Source organism: Arvicanthis niloticus, chromosome 12 (assembly GCF_011762505.2).
Source record: "Arvicanthis niloticus isolate mArvNil1 chromosome 12, mArvNil1.pat.X, whole genome shotgun sequence".
Lineage (NCBI taxonomy): Eukaryota > Metazoa > Chordata > Mammalia > Rodentia > Muridae > Arvicanthis > Arvicanthis niloticus.
In genome coordinates, this window is record NC_047669.1 from 23,157,732 (window position 1) to 23,179,671 (window position 21,940).

The following is a 21,940-nucleotide window of genomic DNA, read 5'->3' on the forward strand; positions in this document are numbered from 1 at the left end:
ATACTACCAGCTTGGGATTATTTTATATCCATAATAACTAGCGCTATCGTATTAGAAATTGCATACTATTCTACCATAATCTACTTGATGCAAATAGTCAGATAAGTTTTTCCTAATCTTTTGTTGTAAAGAAAAACCCATGTTATATTTCACCCCATACTTGAAGGAGCTGGCTACTTCTCAGAAGGAGAATCACTTGACCAAGGGCTAAAGAGTAATAGAATTTTAGTTTTCACAGATATAGAAAGATTTTCCTCCACAATTATACATTAAAACTTCCACCAACGGGAGACTACTTACTTTCACATACTATTTTTGAGAATGTTTTCTAATTTGTAAATTTTTTATCTGTACCATTTAAAGGTTAAAATGATGCTTCATTATACATTTTTGACAGTGCTTGGAATTGAACCCAGGGCCTTGTGCTTGCCAGGCAAGTACCCCACTAACTGAATTCCTCAGCCCTCTCATAATATTTTTTTAAATGTGGTAAAATACATACAATATTTACTAGAGTGATCATTTCCAAACATGCATCAGCACATAAAAAATTTGCATTGTGCAACCATCAACATCACCATATCCCAAAGTCTTTTCATTTTGCAAGAGGAAACTCTGGACTCAGTAAATAGTAATCGTTGCTTCTTCTTCCCTCATGCCTCTGTCTCAGAAACCACCTTCTGTCTCCATGGACCTGACTTCTTTAGATGGAAATGGAAGCTTACAGTATTTAGCTTTCTGTGGTGGGTTTGCTTCACTTAGTGTGGTGCCTTCGGGGCCCATCCATATTGCAGCACCTCCTGGAATTTCCGTACTTCTGAAGATGCTTGCACTGGGTTCAGCGTCTGCGTCCATCTACAGATGGCTGCTTGAATTATGTACATCCTTTTAATGCCATGAAGAATGCCGCTGTGAACATAAGGCATACGAATTTCTCCCCAGTTTTCTGCTTTCACTTCTTTTAGATACAAACTGAGAAGTGGAAGAGTGGGTCATACGGAGATTCTATTTTAAACCCTCTGAGGAACCTCGGTCCAACAGTACTTCACATTCCCATCAAAGGCACCCAATAACTGATATTTTCATATCCTTGGCGACATTTTTCTGATTTGTTTTTCAAAGTCTAAGCCACGTCTGTTAGGTGGTTTCCACTATTACTTCAAAACAAATTTCTCTTATGAATCGGAGTATCCCGCCAAATGATTAAGGTGTTCATATTTCTTACGCCAGGTATTTGTCACGCAGCCCTTCCCCCGACCCCTTCCCGCATCCTGTTTTGAAGCTGACTTTCTCTTGTTAAACTGTAGAAGTTTGTTTCCCTCATATAGAAAATTAGCAGTTTGTGATAATCTTACAAGTAAGTTTAGCTGCCAAAATATTAAATGTTCAATGTATAAACCAAATATCTGGTTCTCGGTAGCTTTCTCTCTCTCTCCCAGTAACTGTAATGAATGTTAGGATTTAGCATTGTCTGTTCAGCTGTAGCCAACGTGGCATGCGGGTTGAACCTGAGGACCCTTGCCCATCTTTTCACACTAAGTCATTACAGTATCCTATTTGTCATGGATCTGAAAGGCTGGGACCTCTTTAGGTCCGAATTCCTACCTAAATATAGGAGTCTGTACAATACCTAAAAAATCAACACACTGAATCTAATCAGTGAACTTTTTCCCACCTGACGTGTCAAACACACCTATGCTATAAACTTAACTGATCAGTTTAACTGAGGTAATCATGTGGAACCATTATGGCAGGGGCTCTCAAACTGTGGGTTGTAACCCCTTTATGAGGCAAATGACTCTTTCACAGGGCTGCTTAAGACCATCAGAAATATCAGATTTTTACGATTCATTATAGTGCCAAAATTACAGTTATGAAGTAGCAATGAAAATAATTTTATGGTTGAGGGTCCCCACAGCATGAGGAACTGTATTATGAAGTCACAGCATTAGGAAGGTTGAGAACCCCTTCTGAAATTTAGAACAAATGGTCCCTGTAACTCGCTGGGCGTGGCAAAGCACTGGCTCTGCCCAGGAAGTCTGTGCTGTTGCAAACTTCTCTGGAAACTTGATTAGAAGCAGCAGCCTCCTTTCCTTCTTTGCATTGACTGATACCAGCTTTGTGAGTGTTTTGCTTTGTTTTTTTTTTCAGGGTGAGGATTTGAGAGAGGGTCTTGCTCTATAGCTCAGGTTTGTCTCAAATGCATGATCCCCCTGCCTCAGCCTCCAAGTAATAGGTTTATAGACTTGCACAACCACACCCAGCTCAGTACTGGTTTTAGTCTCTGAAACTACCCACAGTAAGTATGCCCAGGCTTCAGCAAAAGCCATTTAGGGGCTTGAGGACAGTAATCTTCTACATCTCACACCCTGGCCTTGCCAAACAGTCCAGCTTCTCCTCAAGCATCACTATTGTTCACATGGAGACTGCACACCAGCCTGAAAGACACTACAGACCCCCTCAGTGTCCATTCCTAAAACATGGACACAACCTTCCTTTAGGAAGGGTTTTGTGTGTGTGTGTGTGTGTGTGTGTGTGTGTGTGTGTGTGTGTGTGAGTGCGTGTGCACATGTGTCTACTTTAGGAAGCCAGTTTCTCTACTCTTGTTGGCCCAGAACAGAGATGTCACTTTTCCAGGAATGAACTGTCCCCCAAACTCCAAACACAGGCAAGGCTTTTACCAGGTGGCCCAAGAAATGGAAACTGTTACTATCAGAGGGAGCGTTCAGCAGAGGCAGTGGGAGAGGAAAGAACCTAAGAATTTAGGGGGGGATTCTCTGACAGATTTCTGTCACTAGAAGCAGAATCAGATCTGAGAGGTGGGTGAGCAAGTGAAAAGCCTGAAAAGGAATACCATTCACACAAGAAAAGTTACAGTCTAAAAACAAAGTGCCCGAGAATACCGGCTTTGCTCACTTTATAACCTGGCCCTCACATGAGTGAGAGTGGTGGAGGGAATGACCAAGCACCCTGGTTTTTCATGGCTAGATGAGATGGTTCACCCCCATAATACAGATGAAGAACCAGTCTCAAAGGGTGAAGATATGTTCGAGGCCATGAACCTAGTAACAGAAGAACTGAGATTCAAACTAATCCAACTTTACCGATTTTTCTTTAACACAATGTGGTAGCAAGCAAAAAAAAATTCTGAATCTGCCTACTGACAGGGTAAGTATGAAGTGACAGCACACTACCAGAACATACCCTAAAATCATTAGGGGATCCTTGGGAGACCCTGAGATGGGGTAGAATGGGGTCAAAGTCTCCATTTGCATCATGGGAGCTTTTGTCTTAGTCCTAGTTGGCAAATCATTCCACAGATGCTACTTGAGCACCTACTGTGTGCCAGGTTGAGAACCCTACACTGCTCCACCCCTCACAAGCAACAGGCTGTAGCACAAGCACTGGGATCTAGTTGAGGCAGAAGAGGGGAGATAAGATAACACAAAGGACCATGCTTTTCTTTAAGAGGAAGTGGGAGAAAGATTCCCTGAGAGAAATCTGGAAACCAGCAATGGAAAAGACTTTGGAGCCTCTGAACTTAGTGGTAATCAGGTACTAGAAAAATGTTACTAAGAGGGGCATTGTCTCAGCTAGGTTGCTCATTCACTGTCTTAAAGGCAAATGTTTATCGAATATTTTCACCATTAAAGTTCTTCTAAAGGTTTAGGGAGATGTAAAGATATGTAGGCCTGGGTCCCTCATATAGCATTAAAAAGAAAGGCAGAGTGTCCAGGAATAAGACAAACTGAAAAACACTGCAGAGAGTGGAAGTATTTAGCTCCTCCAGGAGTGTACAACGTTCTTGCTACAAGCAAAACAGTGGATGGCACAGCCACTAGAGGAAGGACCAGATCGGATAACACAAGCACACTAGGACCTCACCACTGTTCTACGCCCATGTACACTTATGGCTGAACAAGCCAACTGTGGGTGGGTGGATCCATCTGCTGGTGGAAGGACCCAGATCCCAAGAACACACATTGCTGGAGCCTCTGTTTGCCTCTACTGTGTCATAATATACTGAGGTTCTTCAGAGTCCCAAAAGCTAAAGCCGCATGCTTACAGCAGCTAGTGTTATCGTTGAGACTCTGAGAGGAATAGGGTGGAGTTATTTCCTTTCATTTGAAGTTTCTGAACTGTAAAGAATGGACGTTGCTTTGGATCCCGTGCTTCTGTCCGTTAACAAGGCTCCGGCACAGCGACAAGTTTGAGAACTGTGTGCAATCACTACCATCAAGATTTGGGTGGTTCTGTGTCATTCACGCTTCATTGAGCCAGGCACTGTGCTCAGTGCTGGGGACAGAGTGATGAGCAAAGTCAGGAATGGCTTTTCTTAGTACAGTTGCTCAGTTTGCCAAAGTGGCAAGATAATTGTCAACTAAACATAAACAAATATAAAATTTTTTCTCTGAGAAGTGCTACAAAAGAGATGTTCGTGGTGCTGAAGAAAGTTTTCATACGACTCGCCTAAAGTGCTATTTGGAGGATGAAGTGGTAGATTCAGTACTACCACCTGTGTTCTGATACCCTCCCACAAAGAGGTGGAGTCTACCCACTTCTCAGGACTCCAAGGTTGGCCCATAGTTGACTTGTTTGACTATTAGGTTGAAGCATTAAGAAGGAACTTCTGAAACCAGGTCACGAAAAGCCTTTCTGCAATACGGTGTCTTTTAAAAATGTATTGTCTAAGAATTGAGTCCACCATGCAAGATCTACCCTGACATCACAGTACCAGGTCGCCCATGTGTAAGTTTAGGTCAAAAGTCCTAGCTCAGTATAGCCTTCCAGCTGCTTCTGCTAAGCTACCAAATAAATGCATGAAATGCCATCCACTCACTCCCATCAGAGGAGGGAATGGGAGAATCTCCCTGAGGCTGAATCCTGACCCCCAGAACTGTAAGAGTGAAATAGTCCAGCTGTACCTCTAGGAAAGTTTGTAATGGACATCTACAGGAAACAGAACCAGAGGTACTAACTAGGTGAGGAGCTGGGAGGAGTGGCAAGCTACAAAGTGTTCTGAGCCAAAGTGACATCACATACAAAGGCACTGGGGCAGGGGGGAGAATGGAGAGTGTCTGTGGTTGAAGTGCAGGCAGGTGGGAGGCAAGGCAGAAGAGCTCAGCTTGGGCCAGAACACACTTGCCTTGTGTGTTAGTTAAAGATTTTGTTCTTTATTATGACTAACAAAGTTATAGCAGAGTGAAATAATCAAAATTCTACGTCAAAAAAGATTTTTTATATATATAACAAATGAATAACGGAGAAGCCAGAAAATGCCAGAGGCCTGTCTCTCGGTGATTATTCAAATGAAAAGTGATGGCTAATCGGTCTGAGATGGAAAAATAAGTAGAAGTGGATTGGATCAATCAAGAGATAGGACTACAATCAATGGGCTATGCTGATGGATTAACATTGTAATGGCCAAGGGTTGGCTCATTCATTTATTCATTCATTCCATTCATTCATTGAATGTGGTATCATTCTTAGCATATCTGTCTGGGTGTCCTAGTTCACTGCTGTGATAAAAAGCACAAGCAAAAGTAACTCAAGGAGGAGAGGGTTCATTTGGTTTACATGTCACAGTCACAGGCCGTCGTGGAGGGAAGTAAGGGCAGAAACAGGAACCACCCCTACCCCCCACCACCCCCCACCCCCAAGTGAGGCAAACCTGAGGCAGGGGCATGGGAGGACACTGCTTCCTGGCTTGCTCACATTTCTTACTCCCCAGCACTACCTCCCACAATTGGCTGGGCCCTCCCATGCCAATCATTAGTCTAGAAAGTGCTCCCACAGACTTGCATACAGGCCAATATGATCCACCCATTTCCTCAATTGAGGGAGCCTTGTCTCAGATGACCCAGCTTGTGTCAAGTTGACAAAAAAAAAAAAAAAAAACTAACAAGTGCTCTGGGCGCTATGAGACACTCTAATTTTTGTTGTTTTAGGTTCACACATTTATTAAAACTGTGAATGAAGGCAATAGAAAGCACCATTCATTTCAAATATGCAAATGACATCATAATTAACTGAAAGTCAGTCAGCCGAATATTCATAAAATCTAAGAAGAAAGAGACAGGAGTACAACCAGCCCTGTAAAGGTTGGCTTGGCAATCTAAATGTGGGTTTTAAGAGAACGACTGTTTAAGCGGAGTGACAGGAACTAGAAAAATACTTTATGCACAGGGTAGTATACCGTGTCAGTGTGACATAGTAATTGACATTAATTGGGTCCTTTTCATTGGAGGCAGAGGATGATGGAGACGGCACTCAGGGCCTGAGGCAAGCTAGTCAAGTGTCCCACCACTGAGCCACACCCCAAGCCACATTAATTTCGTAACTCGACATCTGTCCACCATTATCTGTAATGATCAGACCACATCATTGTGGCATCTTGTACAGCAAGGTGAGGGTCGTACTTGGTGACAGTGACAGAAGTGGATCCTATCAAGGGAAAGGACACCAGGGAATACTGGGAAATCTCAAATGAGGAACAATGAAAAGACCCAGGTAAACAAACCTGAAAAAGAGAGGGCTGCAGATCTCTGACAGCCAAGGGCAAACAGCCACAACCAGAGTCTGGACTTTCTTCTGAGGTATGTGCGCCCCATCAGCAGAACAGCTCAAGTAAAACATAGGCTGATGATACAGAATAGACATTTTAAGGGGATTCTTGAATTGCTGTGTGGTTGAGCCCCATAACTTTAAAATCCCACAACCAAGCATCTCATCACATTTCTGGGAAAAGCAAAAATAAAAGATGGCCCCTGGCATCCCGTCTCCCTCTATCCCACCTGAGCCTTTTTCTTTTAGTTTAACACAGTGGGCAGTATGGTGTCCTCTGAGGATGTTCCCAACTACAGAGAGACCGTGAGCTGACTACCAGTGATCTTCCAGAAGACCTGAGCAAACACTCCTACCGATAGCTCCTGTCCCCCGACCACAAATGAGAGACAGTGGTGGTTTTAGAACTGGGTCAGGACAGTGGCTGGTCTCAGAGCCAAGCAACTGAATGGCTGCTGGAGCCAGTCTCTGTTAGGGCAGATGAAACCCTCCACACATAGTGTTGACTCTGGTCACTCATTCTGAGGCTTTTGCCCATAAAGGTTTCAGGCTGAGCTACAGCACTGTTGAAGAATTCTCCTCTGAGAGATCTCCTTGTTTACCACCAACAACTGTTAATCTCCAGGAACTTGATGTGGCTGGCACCCACTTTGTCTGTGAAAGGCTCTGCAAGCTTCCAGTATCTCTTTCCTCCAAGACGTTCTATGCAACAGTCCTGTGCTAGACACCCTACGCATCTGCCTAGCGTAAGTCAAAGAAGCTCCGTCAGCAAGCCACTTTTAAATGCTGATGACTTCACACAACTAAGCATTACAATTACAGTCTTGGTGCACACACACACACACACACACACACACACACACGTACAAGTAATCCTGAGTTCTATGATCAATGTATTTTTTATTGGTATGTTATTCTTTGAGAATTTTTTTTTCTCAAATGGCTCTCAAATTTCTGCAGTGCTGGGGATGGACCCTAGGGCTTGTACAGCAAGCTAACATGGAGGGACACTTCCAGCTCAATCTCTCATTGTTAATTGGTATATAATAGCTGTACATACTTTACAATGTGTATGCTGTAAATACAATGTGATATTTTAAAACATTTATACAAAAAGTAATGATCAGATCCTGATTAGTAGTGTGACTATCACCTCGAATCTTTGTAATTTCTCCATCTTGGGAACATTTATGTTTAATGCTATATTGCTTTCATAAGGTTCTGAGATACAAACAAATAAAATTACCTTAGAATTTTTTTTATATTTATTTTCTATATAGGTGTTTTACCTGATAGAAGCCTGTGCAACACATGTATGCAGTACTCTCAAAAGCCAGAAGAGGGCATCAGAGTACCCCAAAACGTAGTTACAGGCAGTTGTTAGCCACCATGTTGGTGCTGGAAACGGAACTAGGGTACTCTAGAAGAGCAGACAGTGCTCTTAATCCCTGAGCCCCACAATTAATCCTTTCAGCCCTTAGAATAACCTTTAAGGACATTTGGAAATGAAGAGGTGACCAAATCCTTCATAGCAAGTATTTTGTTGTTGTGTTTGTTTGTTTGTTTGTTTGTTTGCTTGTTTAGCTGACTGGACTAAGGGAAAGACTAGACAAATAATGGGACATTATTTCTGTAAATAGTACAGGAGAGCTTATCAAGGCTGGAAAGTCAGATAAGGAATTCCCATCTGGTTCAATAAACTGGAAGTTTGGGATTAATGTCTTGGAAAGGAAAAACAAACAACAACCACAAAAACCAATGCATAAAGCGTAAGATAATAACACATCTGCGGCCTGGTAAGAGTGAGCGGTGCTATCAGGATGACTAGTGACCCATGAGGCCAATATTAAAAGGCTCAGGGACCCGAGTGAGGAGGGAAGGAAACCAGAGAAGAAGTGGGGGCCTTTGGTAGGAGCTAAGTACACAGGGTGCTCACCCAGACTCAAACTCTTCCTGGTGTCTGGAGGGCACTGGAGATGAAGACATTTGGCTATAACCAACTGTCACTCAGTCTGAGGTCTGCTTCCTCTCACCCCACCCCACCCCCAGTCATGTCTCCTACCCTAGGCCAAGTCATCTTTGGGACTCTCATATCCCCTTGGAGCAAATCCCCTTTGGCCTCTTCTCTTGCCTACATTTTGTTTTCTGTTCTTTAGCTGTTGTTTTCTGCAGTCATTCGGGAACAGCGTACACCCATACACTAGGAACATTAGTGGGTTCACAAATAGCAAAAGGATGCTTTCATTCCCTTCTGATATAACCAAGCTACTAAAATGTAGGTGACTTCCCCTTCCCTGACTCAGGAGGAGCACGGCAACATCATTTAGCTTTTCCTGTCCCCTAATAGTAAATTTGGGTATAAGACAGATACTCAGTTCTCTTACCTATACCTACAATCATGCTTCTTTGAGTTGAAGATTATTCTCTTTTTAAAGTATTAATGGGTTTTCAAAGCCAGTTTTTCCTTTTTACTAAAAAGTACCCAAAGGTGAACTCATGACACAGGTCTCTCCCTAGGTCTCTGCCCTGCCACTCACGAGCTGACAGGAATAAGAGCCACACGATTTACCCAAAGTCAACTGCCCATCCTGGTGCCCAGGGGAGCCCCCTTTCTCTTTATCTCAGAACTCAAACCAATAGAAAACCAATGTTGTCAGGGCATAATCTATGGGACAGCCCCTTCTCTCTTTACTGTGCACCATGATATTCTCCAGTGTAGTCCAGTTTTGGGATTCCCTATTAATCATGCCTTGCACCAAGGCAGTTTTTGAAAGCCCCCAATGCAAGTGCTGAGTGGAAGAGAAAAAAAAACAAATCTGCTTTTAGCTCTCAGGAATTATATTCACGTTAGTTTATCTAAATGGAACATGAAACTCAGAATGGAATTGCATGGTGTGACAGATAAGGAGTGGAAGGGACACTTGGAGTGACTCAAGTCTCAAGACCTTGGCAGGGAGATAGGATGCACTCAAAGCACACTATGTCTTCCTCTTCTTATGTCAAAAATGGCATCTCTTTCCCAGCCTCATTCTAAAAGTACCCAACACGCCATTCAGAAACAACGTTTTACAAGAGAGTGGAGAGGAGATCGCCGGTCTGCTGCAAAGCTGTGTGCCAACACTTGCCAATCACCTTTCAGATTTGCCCAAGTCTTCCTAGGAGCCTCCCTCTCCTGCAGGCCTGTGTCAGACATTTTTCATACTCCTGTGTGTTTTTAGTTAAAATTCTGCCCCAGAGATCCCTCCCCTTAACTTCCACTTCCACCTCATTTTGGAACTGGATGGCCCCGGAACCTTTGATTCTTCTATTGAAAAGTCCAGTGTATTTTAACAGTTTACCTTTCACGATTTTCCCCTCTCCCCATCCATGTCAAATTCATACAATAAGATCCTCTCCACCCAGGGGTGAGAATCAGTAGACACAGTTTCAGTCAGTAGTCACACAGAGCCATTTCCTCCCTACCTAAGTGTCCCTGTGATTAATATTACCTTCCCCATTAGAAGCTGCAGGAATATAATTTCCCTTCATGCCTTTGATACTCCTTTGTCCCTAGGACATATTAAGAAGCCAGCAAACATATACTAAATGCATAAATAAGCTGATATTTCATACAGATTTTACTTAAGCCTTGTTGAGTCACACCCACAGCGTGTATGGCAGCAGCAGTGCAGAGCCACCAGATCTGAGCATAGACACGTACTCATGTTAGTCCTGAGATGAAAATTCCATCTAAGGAGAACAGGCCAACTCCTTAATTATTATAATTTGAGGAGTGGGAAGTTCCCTTGGCCAAAAGTTGTTTTTCACCTCTCTCTCCAGAAGCTTACACTGCTATTAATGGAAGCAATATTTTAAGCCTATTTGCAAATGCAAATGTGTACACAGCATGAAGAGCACATCAAACCACTGCCTGGACTCCTTTTTGACCTAAGAGCATTTTTTCCCCAAATGAGTTAATTGTAATGTTGAGATGAGGCAGTTGGATATGAAGGGAGAAGACAAAGAATGTCTGGGCCTGGCATAGAAAAGTCACACAGGCAATCAGAGGCCACTACAGAGAAAACTGTGGGAAGGTTCCTTTTCTATAATGGCCCGGTATAGGAGCAATGGGATTGCCAGTGTCCACTGAAAGCTTTTCCTGTAGCAGAACTTCTGGGAACTCCCACCACCCCAAAACCAAGAGCAGCTACCAACTATTTGGTAAGTGACAGCTTCTATTTCCTGCTTGACCTGTCTCTTGGCTCCATTACAGCACATATCTAGATGGAGGAGAGTCATTTCTGTAATGCCCCACATCTGATGTGGACAGTTAGAAACTCAAGTGGTGATCGGTAAAAGGTTTAAGCACGTGCCCTCTGCCCTCTCCCCGCTCCCTCTCCAGCTGACTGCCCACCTCTGCACATCTGTCCCAGCTGCAGCTCCTATCTCCCATGCTCACCAGGTTGCACATGTCTTGACGACATACATGTCACCAGTGCCTCTCCACCGCAGTGCTCAGGGACCATACACACAAATACAGTAGCATTCCCGAAGATCACAGGAACTTGAAGAAAAAAGTAGAAGGTTAAAAGAAAAAAGAAGAAGAAAGGTAAAAGGAGCCTTGTCCGCTCCACGGCTCTCCTGGGCGTCCTTATACAGAGAGAAATAATCTGAGTACTGGAGAAGAACTCAGATACAGAAAGGGGAACTGACTAGAGAGGCTGACACCACAGACAGGGCTTGTGTCGTGCTTGGTTCCAGATAATTTCTGCTGGTAGGTGGGCATTTCCACTGACGAGAATGACTAAAAGTGTGCCCCTGGTCAGCCAGCAAGTGTAAAGCCCTGAGGAAAACCCCAAAGACAGCCCCTTCCACAAGCACAACAGACACATCCCCATGCACCAAGAGTCCCAGGAGTAAAATCTGTGAAGTCTGTGGCTAACAATTATGCTCTGTGCACTCCCAACCAGAAAGCCAAGGAGTCCTCCATGAAGGACATTTCCATAGATCCTTCTAGAAGCCAGTTTGCACTACGGACAACACTCACCTAATCCTAACTGTCCAACTCTAGAATGTTTCTGTTCTGTCCACCATGCCTGAGCAAGAGGGGAGTGATTCCTCTGAGCTAGGAGGGAAGTCACATGCAGAAGTGTGAGGTCCTGTGAGTGCAAAGTGTGCTCTCTGAAAGCCAGATCTGGGTCTTCCATAGAGTTTACACATCTGGGTATATGACTCTTTCTCAGGTACTTGGATCTTTTTCCTGCCAGGCTCTGGTCCTCTAGCCAGCTGAGTTGGATGAGGCATTTATACATCTGTGAGGGAACTCAGGACAGAGGTAGCCCCATAGAACACGCCTCACCAGCTTTCTTAGAGGCTAGCTCTGGCCCCTTGAAGGGCTGCAGAAACTATCCAGGTTGTTTGTTATCTTCTGGTTGACAGACACATTGCAGGGCAAGGAGTGTGGTTATGGTTTGGGGTGGGTGGTCCCCCGATGGTCCCCCTACTAAAGCCTGGCTTGACTGCTGGACTCTGGACAAATCATTAGATATCCTGGCATCTGATCTCTGGCCTATGGAATGCAATGCATAATAGAAGTCCTTGCTGCATGGCCATGAAAAGCAAAGGAGTTTGATGGTAAAACTTGCAGGTAATTCACCTGGTGAACCACAAATTTAATTAGTCTTCATTATTGCTCTCCCATTTCCTTCTGAGTATTTTCCAATCCTTTGACCTTTCCACAAAGGTCCTCATTCTGTGAACAGAGCTCACTGTGGTTCTTCCCCAACGGTTACCTTTGGTCGGTCCAGGGCTGTTCAAATCCATGGGTTCCTGCTGGGTCGTGGGTCATCATTCCCCATCCCCACCCAGTGACTCTGCATACTTATTTTAGAAACATCCTTTATTGGACGAACTGCCCTCTGAATTTTACAAACGTACTTTTTGTATTTATTTTAAAAGGTCCATAGTGGGTTTTTTTTGTTGTTGGAGCATATTAAAAAAAAACAAAAAACATGCACTTATCACAGTATAGGGGAATTTTTAATATGTCATTTAGTTTTTAAGTATTCTTTTTTTCCATGAACTCACCAGTCAAAATACGTGAGGGGGGCTGGAGAGAAGGCTCAATGGTCAAAGGCATTTAGTGCTCTGTTGGAGAACTGGAGTTTGGACCTCAGCACTCATGTCAAGCAGCCCACAAATGCTTGCAACTCCAACTCCAAAGGATCTGACACTTCCTTCTGGCCTTTATGGGCATCTAGATACATAGACACAGATACACAGGCACAAACATACAGACACACTGATATGCACGCATACACACACACACACACACACACACACATACACACAAAATAAATCTTTAAAATATATATTAAAATACAAGGTAAGTTAAATTTAATATGCTGCTGTCAAATTTTCCCACCGGGGATCAACTCCAGGGCCTTGTACATGCTAGACCATTACCTGTCATACAAGAAAAGGTAACACCTGTTAAGAGAGCTAGATGTATATGTCATTTTGAAAACACTCCCAAGTCTAGCATTCTTCAGCCCTGGATGGACTCATAAGTACCATTTAGATACTCATCCTTGTCATTCTTCCCAGCGTCACCAGAATATATTATTGGATATATTTTAGATTAGCTGAAAGCAGATACAAAATCCCTCAGCAGTTCTGCTTCTCAGTCAGTAACCAGAATTTTGACCCAATCACTCCCCACTGGTTATGGTCTTTACGGCCCTAATCGACAGCCTCTTTCCAACCAGCACCCTCTCCCAGGGTGAGTGACACACATTCTAACAGGGTGAACTCAGAGGTGTAGAATCGGCATCATCGTGAGTCAAAGCTCATGTCATCTTAAAACTATGGCAGGGAGTGGGCGTAATATAATTTTCTTTTAACACATTGGGTTAAGTCTCTGCCTCCTCTCTGTTCTCATCACTGTGTCGGTGTTTAGGGCCAGCTCTCAGTCAATCAAAAATCCTCTCTGACTTCCATCTGCTCTCGGTCAGTCAAAAGTCCTCTCTGACTCTCATCCGTGTCATCAGAGGTGAGGGCAAACAGGGTGCCACAGAGATGGTGGTTAGCTGTGCTGAATACTGATAGAGTGAAATGATAGGTTCCTTGCACTTGACAAGGAGGAAGTTACTGGAACCTTGGGAAACTGCTTTCTGCCCACTCATTCCCAGACGTTCTCAGCTCAGGCCAAAGCTACAGTGAAAGCAGGGGAGGGAGAGGAAGTAGAGATAGCATTGGGCATGCACAGGGAGCATGCCTTCCTGAAGCCACACCCAATCATTGCCCAAGAGGTGACCTCTAAGGGTACCTACTTGAGACAGATATTCTGCCTGACAGAGTCAGAAACCCAAAGACATTTAGAACACCCAAACAAATGTCTAGGTCCATTTTCCCTTTATAACCACGTGTTTGCTAAGTGGCACTCTGTAGCCTGTGATGGAAAATAGTCTAAAAGGATTCTTGACGGAGGTAGAAATGGTTTCGATACAGAACAAAGAGGCTCCCATAAATACTTATAAGGGAATTATTTATTGCAGTGTTTGTTTTCTGAGTACTCTTGATACAGAGATGTGTGCTGGGACAAAGGGACATGAGAGATGAACACCCATGGTATACGTGATTCTTGTAAGTGCCCCTGCATCTCTAGAATCTTTCCTCCCTTTGAACTGCAAGAGAAAGAGGAGATAAGGGAGACATGTGTTGGTCGTAGGGGCAGTGGACACCCAAGCACCCTTCCCTTTGTGTTCCCTAGGTAGTGATTTCCTAAGGGCTGGATGACTCACACCTAGAGAGGCGCTAGCTTCAGCTCAGGCTTGCAGTCTCAACAGCTATTCCTACCCTCAGTATGTAAGAAGGTAGGGAGCTGCCAGACTCATCAGCGAAGGATGGGCTCTGCTAGTGCAGTTCTCATACCCCCATAGCAACCAGCACAAACAAGGATGCAAGGCCTTTTGTCAGACACCAGCTAAACTTCTCGAATTTTCAAACAAGGGAAGGAATCGCTTAGGTGACCAGCAGAATGGAATCTGCTATCCTAGGGGCATGTGATAATCTGTATATGCTTGGCCCAGGGAGTGGCACTATTAGCAGGTGTAGCCTCATTGGAGTAAGTGTGTCAATGTGGGCATGGGCTTGGATACCCTCTTCCTAGCTGCCTAGAAGTCAGCCTTTTCCTGTTTACCTTCAGAACAAGATGTAGAACTCCCAGCTCCTCCTGCATCTTGCCTGCCTGGATGCTTCCATACTCCTGCCTTGATGATAATGGACTGAACCTTTGAACCTATAAACCAGCCCCAATTAAAAATTGTCCTTATAAGAATTGCTTTGGTCATGGTGTCTGTTCACAGCAGTAAAACCCTATCTAAGACAGGGTAGAATGCTAATTCAATAGTATGATTACACTGGTTTAAAATAAACATAGGAACTGGGCTCCCTATACTTCGGAGGCAGGAAGATATCAGGTTCAAGGTCTGCCTGGGCTACAGAATGAGTTCAAGACCAGCATGGGTGACATAGTAATACCATCTCAAAGCAAAAAGTGAAAATAAAGTTGAGAATGTAGTATACTTATGAAATAACTGCACAGTAAAACACTGGGTTCAATCCCAGTACCTACCCCTAACCCCTGCAAACACACACACCCACATACCTACCGCGCACACATACTCACACACTGCAGAAGGAAAGTGTTTTGTGTGTGCTTATATTCCTAAACAGTTTAAGCCCTGAACAGAATATCACCCATTCAAGGTCAATGAAATGTGTTTGTGAACATAATTCCTGAACTGTTCTTTTTTTTTTTAAGATTTTTTTTCTATGCATGTTGAGTGTTTTCCCTGAGTGTGTGTCTGAGCACCATGTACGCAGTGCCTGCAGAAGACAGAAGGCAGTGGAGCTTCCCCTGGGACTGGAGTTTTAAAAGATAGTTGTGAGCCACCAGGGTTCTAGAAATTGAATCTGGGTCCTCTGAAAGAGCAGCCAGTGCTCTTAAGTGCTGAGCCATCTCTCTAGTCCCTTCTCTCAATTGAGAATTAATACAGTCCAGAGCTGATCATTTCTCTAGCTCTCAGCCCTGCTACACAAGTTCTAATAAATCAGGATAGCTGTCACCATTCCTAGGACCTAACTCTGCACTTTTAATGAACCTCTGATGGGTCTACACTTCCCTCCTATCCTCTGCGACAACCCACAAAAGATTCACAGTGAATTTTCCTTTTATTGTTACTGTAAAACTGCAAATGCAGAATCCTTCCTCCTTAAGGCATACACACACTCTATTAAGAGGGAAAAATATAAGCCACAGACTGGGAGGAAAATATTTGCAAAACACCTAATATGATGAAAAGGCTCTGATCCAAAATATGCAAAGAATGCTTAAGATAAAGTGACAATGGGCTGGAGAGATGGCTCAGTGGTTAAGAGCACTGGTTGCACTTCCAGAGGTCTTGAGTTCAATTCCCAGCAACCATCTGGTAGCTCACAACCATCTGGGATCTGATGCTGTCTTCTGTCATGCAGGCACACATGCAAATAGAGCACTCATATACATGAATAAATTTTTTAAATATGTTTAAAATATAATGACAAGAAAACAAACATTCCATGATGAAAATGGGCAAAAGATCTGATTTCATATCTGGCTGAAGAAAGGATACAGGAAACAAATAATGCATGCAAAGAAGACCAGCACCATGCCACCACAGAGTTGCCGGTCAAAACGATGACAAGACAAATACCAGAGAATATCAGATGCTGGCAAACATGTGGAGAAACAGGAGCACCCACTCATTCACATCTGGAAAACAAATGATACAAATGGCTGGAAGACCATTTAGAAGTTCTTAAAAACTGCACATATTTTTACTGCATGAGACAGCAATCACACTTCAGAGCACATTGGCTCAGTTGAGTTAAAAAACACCCACACAAACACCTACTCACAAATATGTATGCCAGATTTGTTTATAATTGCTTAAAAGCTGGGAACAAGAGGACCCACGTGATTCCCAACACTGGTGTCAGCAGTTCACAACTGTCCATAGCTCCAGCTTCGGGAGGCTCTGACATTTCTGTTCTCTGCTGGCACCTGCATTCATGTGCATACACACACACACACACACACACACACACATGCACACACGCATGCACACAGTTACACGCATACAATTAAAAGTTAAAATAAATCTTAAAATTAAAAAAAAAATGCCTATGTAGACTTACTCAAAGAAGATATTCAAGTGATCAACATTAAAAAAAAAAAAAAGGTGCCTTTCAACAGGTGCATGGACAACTTCTACATTATACATCCATGCAATGATGTAATAACTAATGATTAAAGGAAAAGAAGCCACCAGGGTATGAAATACATGAAGAAAACTTAAATGTTTTCAACTTGAGTAGAGAAGTCAATCTGAACAGCCTACATACTGTACAATTCCAATAGCATGATATCCTGAAAAAGAAAACACATAGAAACAGTAAAATGAGATTGGTAGTTGCCAGAACAACCATCAAGTTAGGACAAGGGTTGGGGGATAAACAGATGGCACACATCATCATATATGATAGTGTCATGGCTGTCATGGCAGGATGCATTTGATAAAACCATGCAAAGCATAAGAAAGAAACTTGGTCTTCTAAAACATGAGCTTGGTCAACTCCAACGGGTTAATACCTGTTGATTGGTCCTAACAACTACGCTACCCGCTGAAGATGGTAACAGTAGAGGAGGAAGCTGGGTGCCTGGTAGATACAGAGATGTGGGAATTCTCTGTACTATCTGCTCAATTTAAAAAAAAAAAAATCTAAAATGTTCTAAAAATAAAAGCTATTAGTTTAAAGACACACACACACACACTAACCACACACACTGATTCCTGGCAAAGTAACTAAATCAATGATGTGACATTTGAGCTCATGCACTGGTGGGAAAATGAATTAGCATTCGAAGGTTCACTTCCCCATGTTCCACGCTGGTCATCAAAATGCCATGCATACAGAGGCCTGAGAAAAATCTCCAATGTTGTATTTATAGCTGCTCTTGATAATTTATGCATATTTCTGATGCAGAACCATAGGTTTTTATGTCAATTTCTTAAGTAAGTGAAAGAAAAAAAAAAATGCACCATTTTTTATGGGCCAGATAAATTTAAGAAAAAAATAAAAGTTACCAGTATCTACCTTTCTTTCTTTCTTTCTTTCTTTCTTTCTTTCTTTCTTTCTTTCTTTCTTCTTCTTTCCTTCCTTCCTTTCTCTAGAGGTACATTCTTAGAAATGTGGTAGTTTTCTTTTCTCTTTGAGAGGGGATGCTATCTTGGTCTATCCCATAAGCACATCTTAGCACATCTTATGTAGTTAAAAGCATTCGGCCGGTCAGTGGTGGCGCACGCCTTTAATCCCAGCACTTGGGAGACAGAGGCAGGTGGATTTCTGAGTTCGAAGCTAGCCTGGTCTACAGAGTGAGTTCCAGGACAGCCAGAGCTACACAGAGAAACCCTGTCTCAAAAAACAAAACAACAAACAAACAAACAAACAAATAAAAGCATTTGAGGTTTCCATTTTTTCTTTTCTGATTTTTTCAGCCTTTATTTTTGTTGTACAAGTGAGTCGCTGACATAGGAAGAGACCCTCTTTCTCACAAGCTCCAAAAGACACCCCCCCACCCCCCACCCCACTCCCACCCCGCCCCACACTGGCTTCTCTGTTTCCTCAGCTGCCCTGGGCTGTCCTTTATTCACTTTCTTGTGATGCAAATTTACACCCTACACTCCTATGAGCTAAAAAAGAGCCAAAGTGAATTGTCTCTCAGTTGCAGTCTATCAGTTTCTGAACATAGAACCTGCAACCCAGGGACACACTTCACCTGGATGTTCTCAAGGGAGAAAGAAAAGGCAACTGGCCTGGGGTATTTGCAGGGAGTTTTCAATTTAGTGCAAAGACTTTCTTTTCTTCTCCCCACACATGATAGCTTCAAAAACTATCAACTTTAACAGCAGCCTACAATTAGGTGAAGCGAAGACATCGTTCACTGTATTAAAGGGGGCTTATCTGAAAACATTGTTGAGTAGATAAAAGTTATTGTGTGGGTGTGTATACTCCAGACAAGGTGCTGCTGAACTAGGACTCGGAGGTTCTGCAGCGATGTAGTTATGTTAATATTATAGGCAGGAGAGAATATGAGAAAAGGTTGGCTGGGTGGACCTCAGGCTAGTGACTACAGCTGCAGCAGATGAGTTGCGTGATCCCAACATCCAGGGTCTGAGGGAGGAAGGACTGCAGTCTGGTGACGACACAGCAGAATGGAATGGGGGCTTCTGGGAAGTGTGTGGAAAGCACACCACTGGTTCATAGGAAACTAGATAGACCATAGGTCAGGGGAGCAAGGTGGAGAAGGACCACATGGGGAGCAATGGGGAAATCACCAGGGACACTGGAGAACGACCACAGTATCCAAGAAGACATTCAGGGGACTTTTCCTATCTTGTCTGCCTTACTGGGCACCCAGACACCTCATGGAAGGAGCTATGCAGGAACTGGGGTTAACTGCAGACTCTAGAGACACACAGAGGCACACACAGGCCTGATTTCTCTTTATTCCTTTGTATTACTGCAATATTTCCTGTCTCCCAACAATACATGAAATTAAAGATGTCATTACATCGTTGGAGATCTCTGGCCTTGGGCTCAAGGAGAGCTGGAGAAGAATAGCCCCTGCTGTCTTGGGGCCTGGAGTTGAATGCAGGAAACCTGTACCCATCCAGCAAGGTCAGGTGTCTGAAAGACCACCAGGTGTGTGTGAATGTACCTGGGAACTAAGAAAACTCAGTTTCTGCATATCAAGTGCCCTGCTGGCTTATGCATTCTGAGAAATTGCCCATTTCCCTCAGACCTTCTTTTTGAAAACTCAGAATGAGGTAACATTCTAAATGTCAAAGTTGCTGGAAGACATCGGTCCATGTTTTTTCTGTCTTTATAGAGGAGGGCAGAGCATACATAACAAAAGTAACACATTTTTTTTAAATGACAGTATATTTCAAATTTGAGGAAGCCAAGGATTTTTGAAAGTACCTTATGCAAAAATATCTGGGCAGGGGTCTAAATAAGATGCGCATGGCAAAGTAAAATAAAGTAGGTAGGGGCACATAGAACACAGCCTGTATAAATGACTAATTTTGTTTTTCTTTTTCTTAAAAAAAAAAAAAAAGCTAATTTTTTGTAAGCTTCCATTTCACCACAGGTGTGGGAGAATGACCTCTGCAGACCCAAAAATCTCACTTCTGCATGACATCTTTAAAACCAGAAGCAATGCATGGGACATTGGTGAACCCTTGGAATGTGCATTCACACACCTGGATTTAGTTTTCAAGTTAGCAAACGGTTCAGGGACACTGAGGTGTTATTTATTTATTAAGTAACTAATTAATTGATAATTAATTCATTTTTGCAGCCTCCTTTCTACTCCCTTCACACCCTTCTATCTAGAAGATTTTAATGGATGATGCTACTTAGAAGACATTTTCTTGATAAAATCAACAGTCACTCACCCTGATCCTCACTTTTGAAAAGGGCTTCCGTTTGGGCTGTCTTCAGACTGAAAACAATCTGAAATAAGCCTTACACTGAATGGTGCTATTATAATGGGAAAAGTGGAAATTCTAAACCAACACGACCTTTGTGTGTATTGGCCTGCAGACAAATACTGCATCTAAGTGGCTTTCACTTGCCTGGCCTATTTGCATACAAACAAAAGAGGTTATTTTTAAAAATAGGTGTCCTCTTGTTTTTGTTTTGGTCCCCAGGGATGGCAGCGGTCATTTTCATGCAGTGGCTCCAGTGTGAGCTTCTGTTTATGTCACTTTCCCTTGCCTTTCTTACTCATCATTGACTTCTGGTTCACCAGTTTTGGAGTTCTTGTCACCTGTTGCTGGACTATGACATATCAGTCTCCTGACTATGAAACTTCCTGGCTTAAAAGACTCGTTCCTTGTTCCTCACAAGCTAGGTCTCACTTCTGAGCAATGCTGTTCACTATCTAAATCCAATTTTACTTTTTGATTTTTATCACTCATCCTGTACAAATTACCTGCTGGTTATAACCCACAGTTACTCTTTTATGACCTCCAGGCTCTTTGAAGACTATTTGCTTCCATGAATAACCCATAAGCTGTTCCTCATGCCTGGGACCCCTTCTCTTGCCTTCTCAATGGCAAGTCTCTATGTGCCTCAAAATAAAGGATATTTTACCATTAACACCATCCTGTGACCTTTACCTGTTTCTTTCAGGATGACTGTATCTTCCTCACAGTCAGACAACAGTATTTATTCATCCCCACAACGGCTTCTCATTGTGTTCAATTTTCTTGGCTTAAAAGCCTTAGTGTTGCAGGATATTTAATCACACTGCAACCCCCGAGATTGAATTGTTTACTGGAAAAAATCTGTTTCTAGTTGTGGTGTGGCTCAGCTGTAGCACAACCCCTCTGGCTGGAATACAGACATGCCCTTAGTACACACCTTTGATCCCAAACAATGACGGTAAAGTTACTTTGAAGAAGGAAGCATCCATGTTTGGAAGTGATGTCTAATTGAGTGGCAGACAAAGTGATGAATCAGAGAAGGATTTGACAGAATAGGATGTGCTCAACTGTGATGAGAAGAGAGAGGTAAGGGAAGGTAGTTAAGAGAGAGCAGCACACAGACAGAAGAGTCCATTTTACTGCGACATTTGTACAGAGACAGGTTGCAGAGAGAGAGAGAACAAGCTAGACACAGGTGAAGACAGAATAAGCTAGAGAATGAGAAGGAGCCAGAAGATTAGAACACATTGCCAAAGTTAGTATGAGGTCAAGCAGAGCAATTCAGTCAGAAATTGAGAGAAGCCAAATTGCATTAGTCAGCTTGGAGAGGAGTTTGAGCCAGAAGAGCTGAAATGAATCAGCCAGCCAGAGAGGAGAAAGAACTAGGAAGGGGTGAGTTTATTCAGCAGTAAGTCTTAGAGGCTGAAAACATGTTAGACCTAGATAAGATTATACAGAGGCTAGAAGCTTCCAGGACTAGGCCTAGGTTAGCAGTCTGAGGTAGTAAGTCTTAGAGATGATAATTATATTAGGTAAATAAAAATTACATTTACACCTTAGGGTGGGGCCATATTTCTCTCCCTTTGGCATTTATTCTACTTGATACCTAGTTGTAGGTCCAGCCTGTGACTCAGTGTATCTGTTAGTATTCTGTCTAAACTCCACCTCCATAGTTACCTGGCAACTGCCAGGTAGGCCTGGCCCACTATAAAAGGGGCTGCTTGCCCCTCCTCACTCTCTTAATCTCTTACTCTCTTACCCTCTCTCTCTCTTACTCTCTTGCCTCTCTGTCCCCTCTCCCC

At 43.1% G+C, this 21,940-nt stretch overlaps 1 protein-coding gene across 2 annotated transcripts in view; it reads right to left on the minus strand.

Moving 5' to 3' along the window:
• Nucleotides 1–21,940, minus strand: part of Cd86 (CD86 molecule) — a 61,958-nt gene that overhangs the window by 26,929 nt on the left and 13,089 nt on the right. Inside the window, exon 2 of one of the 2 annotated variants that reach the window (XM_076942893.1) lies at nt 11,003–11,107. The exons of the other annotated variant lie outside the window; for it this stretch is intronic. Within the exon in view, the coding sequence (XP_076799008.1) occupies nt 11,003–11,031 (29 nt within the window). The 5' untranslated portion in view covers nt 11,032–11,107. The remainder of the gene's footprint in view (nt 1–11,002; nt 11,108–21,940) is intronic. 2 annotated transcript variants of the gene reach the window in all.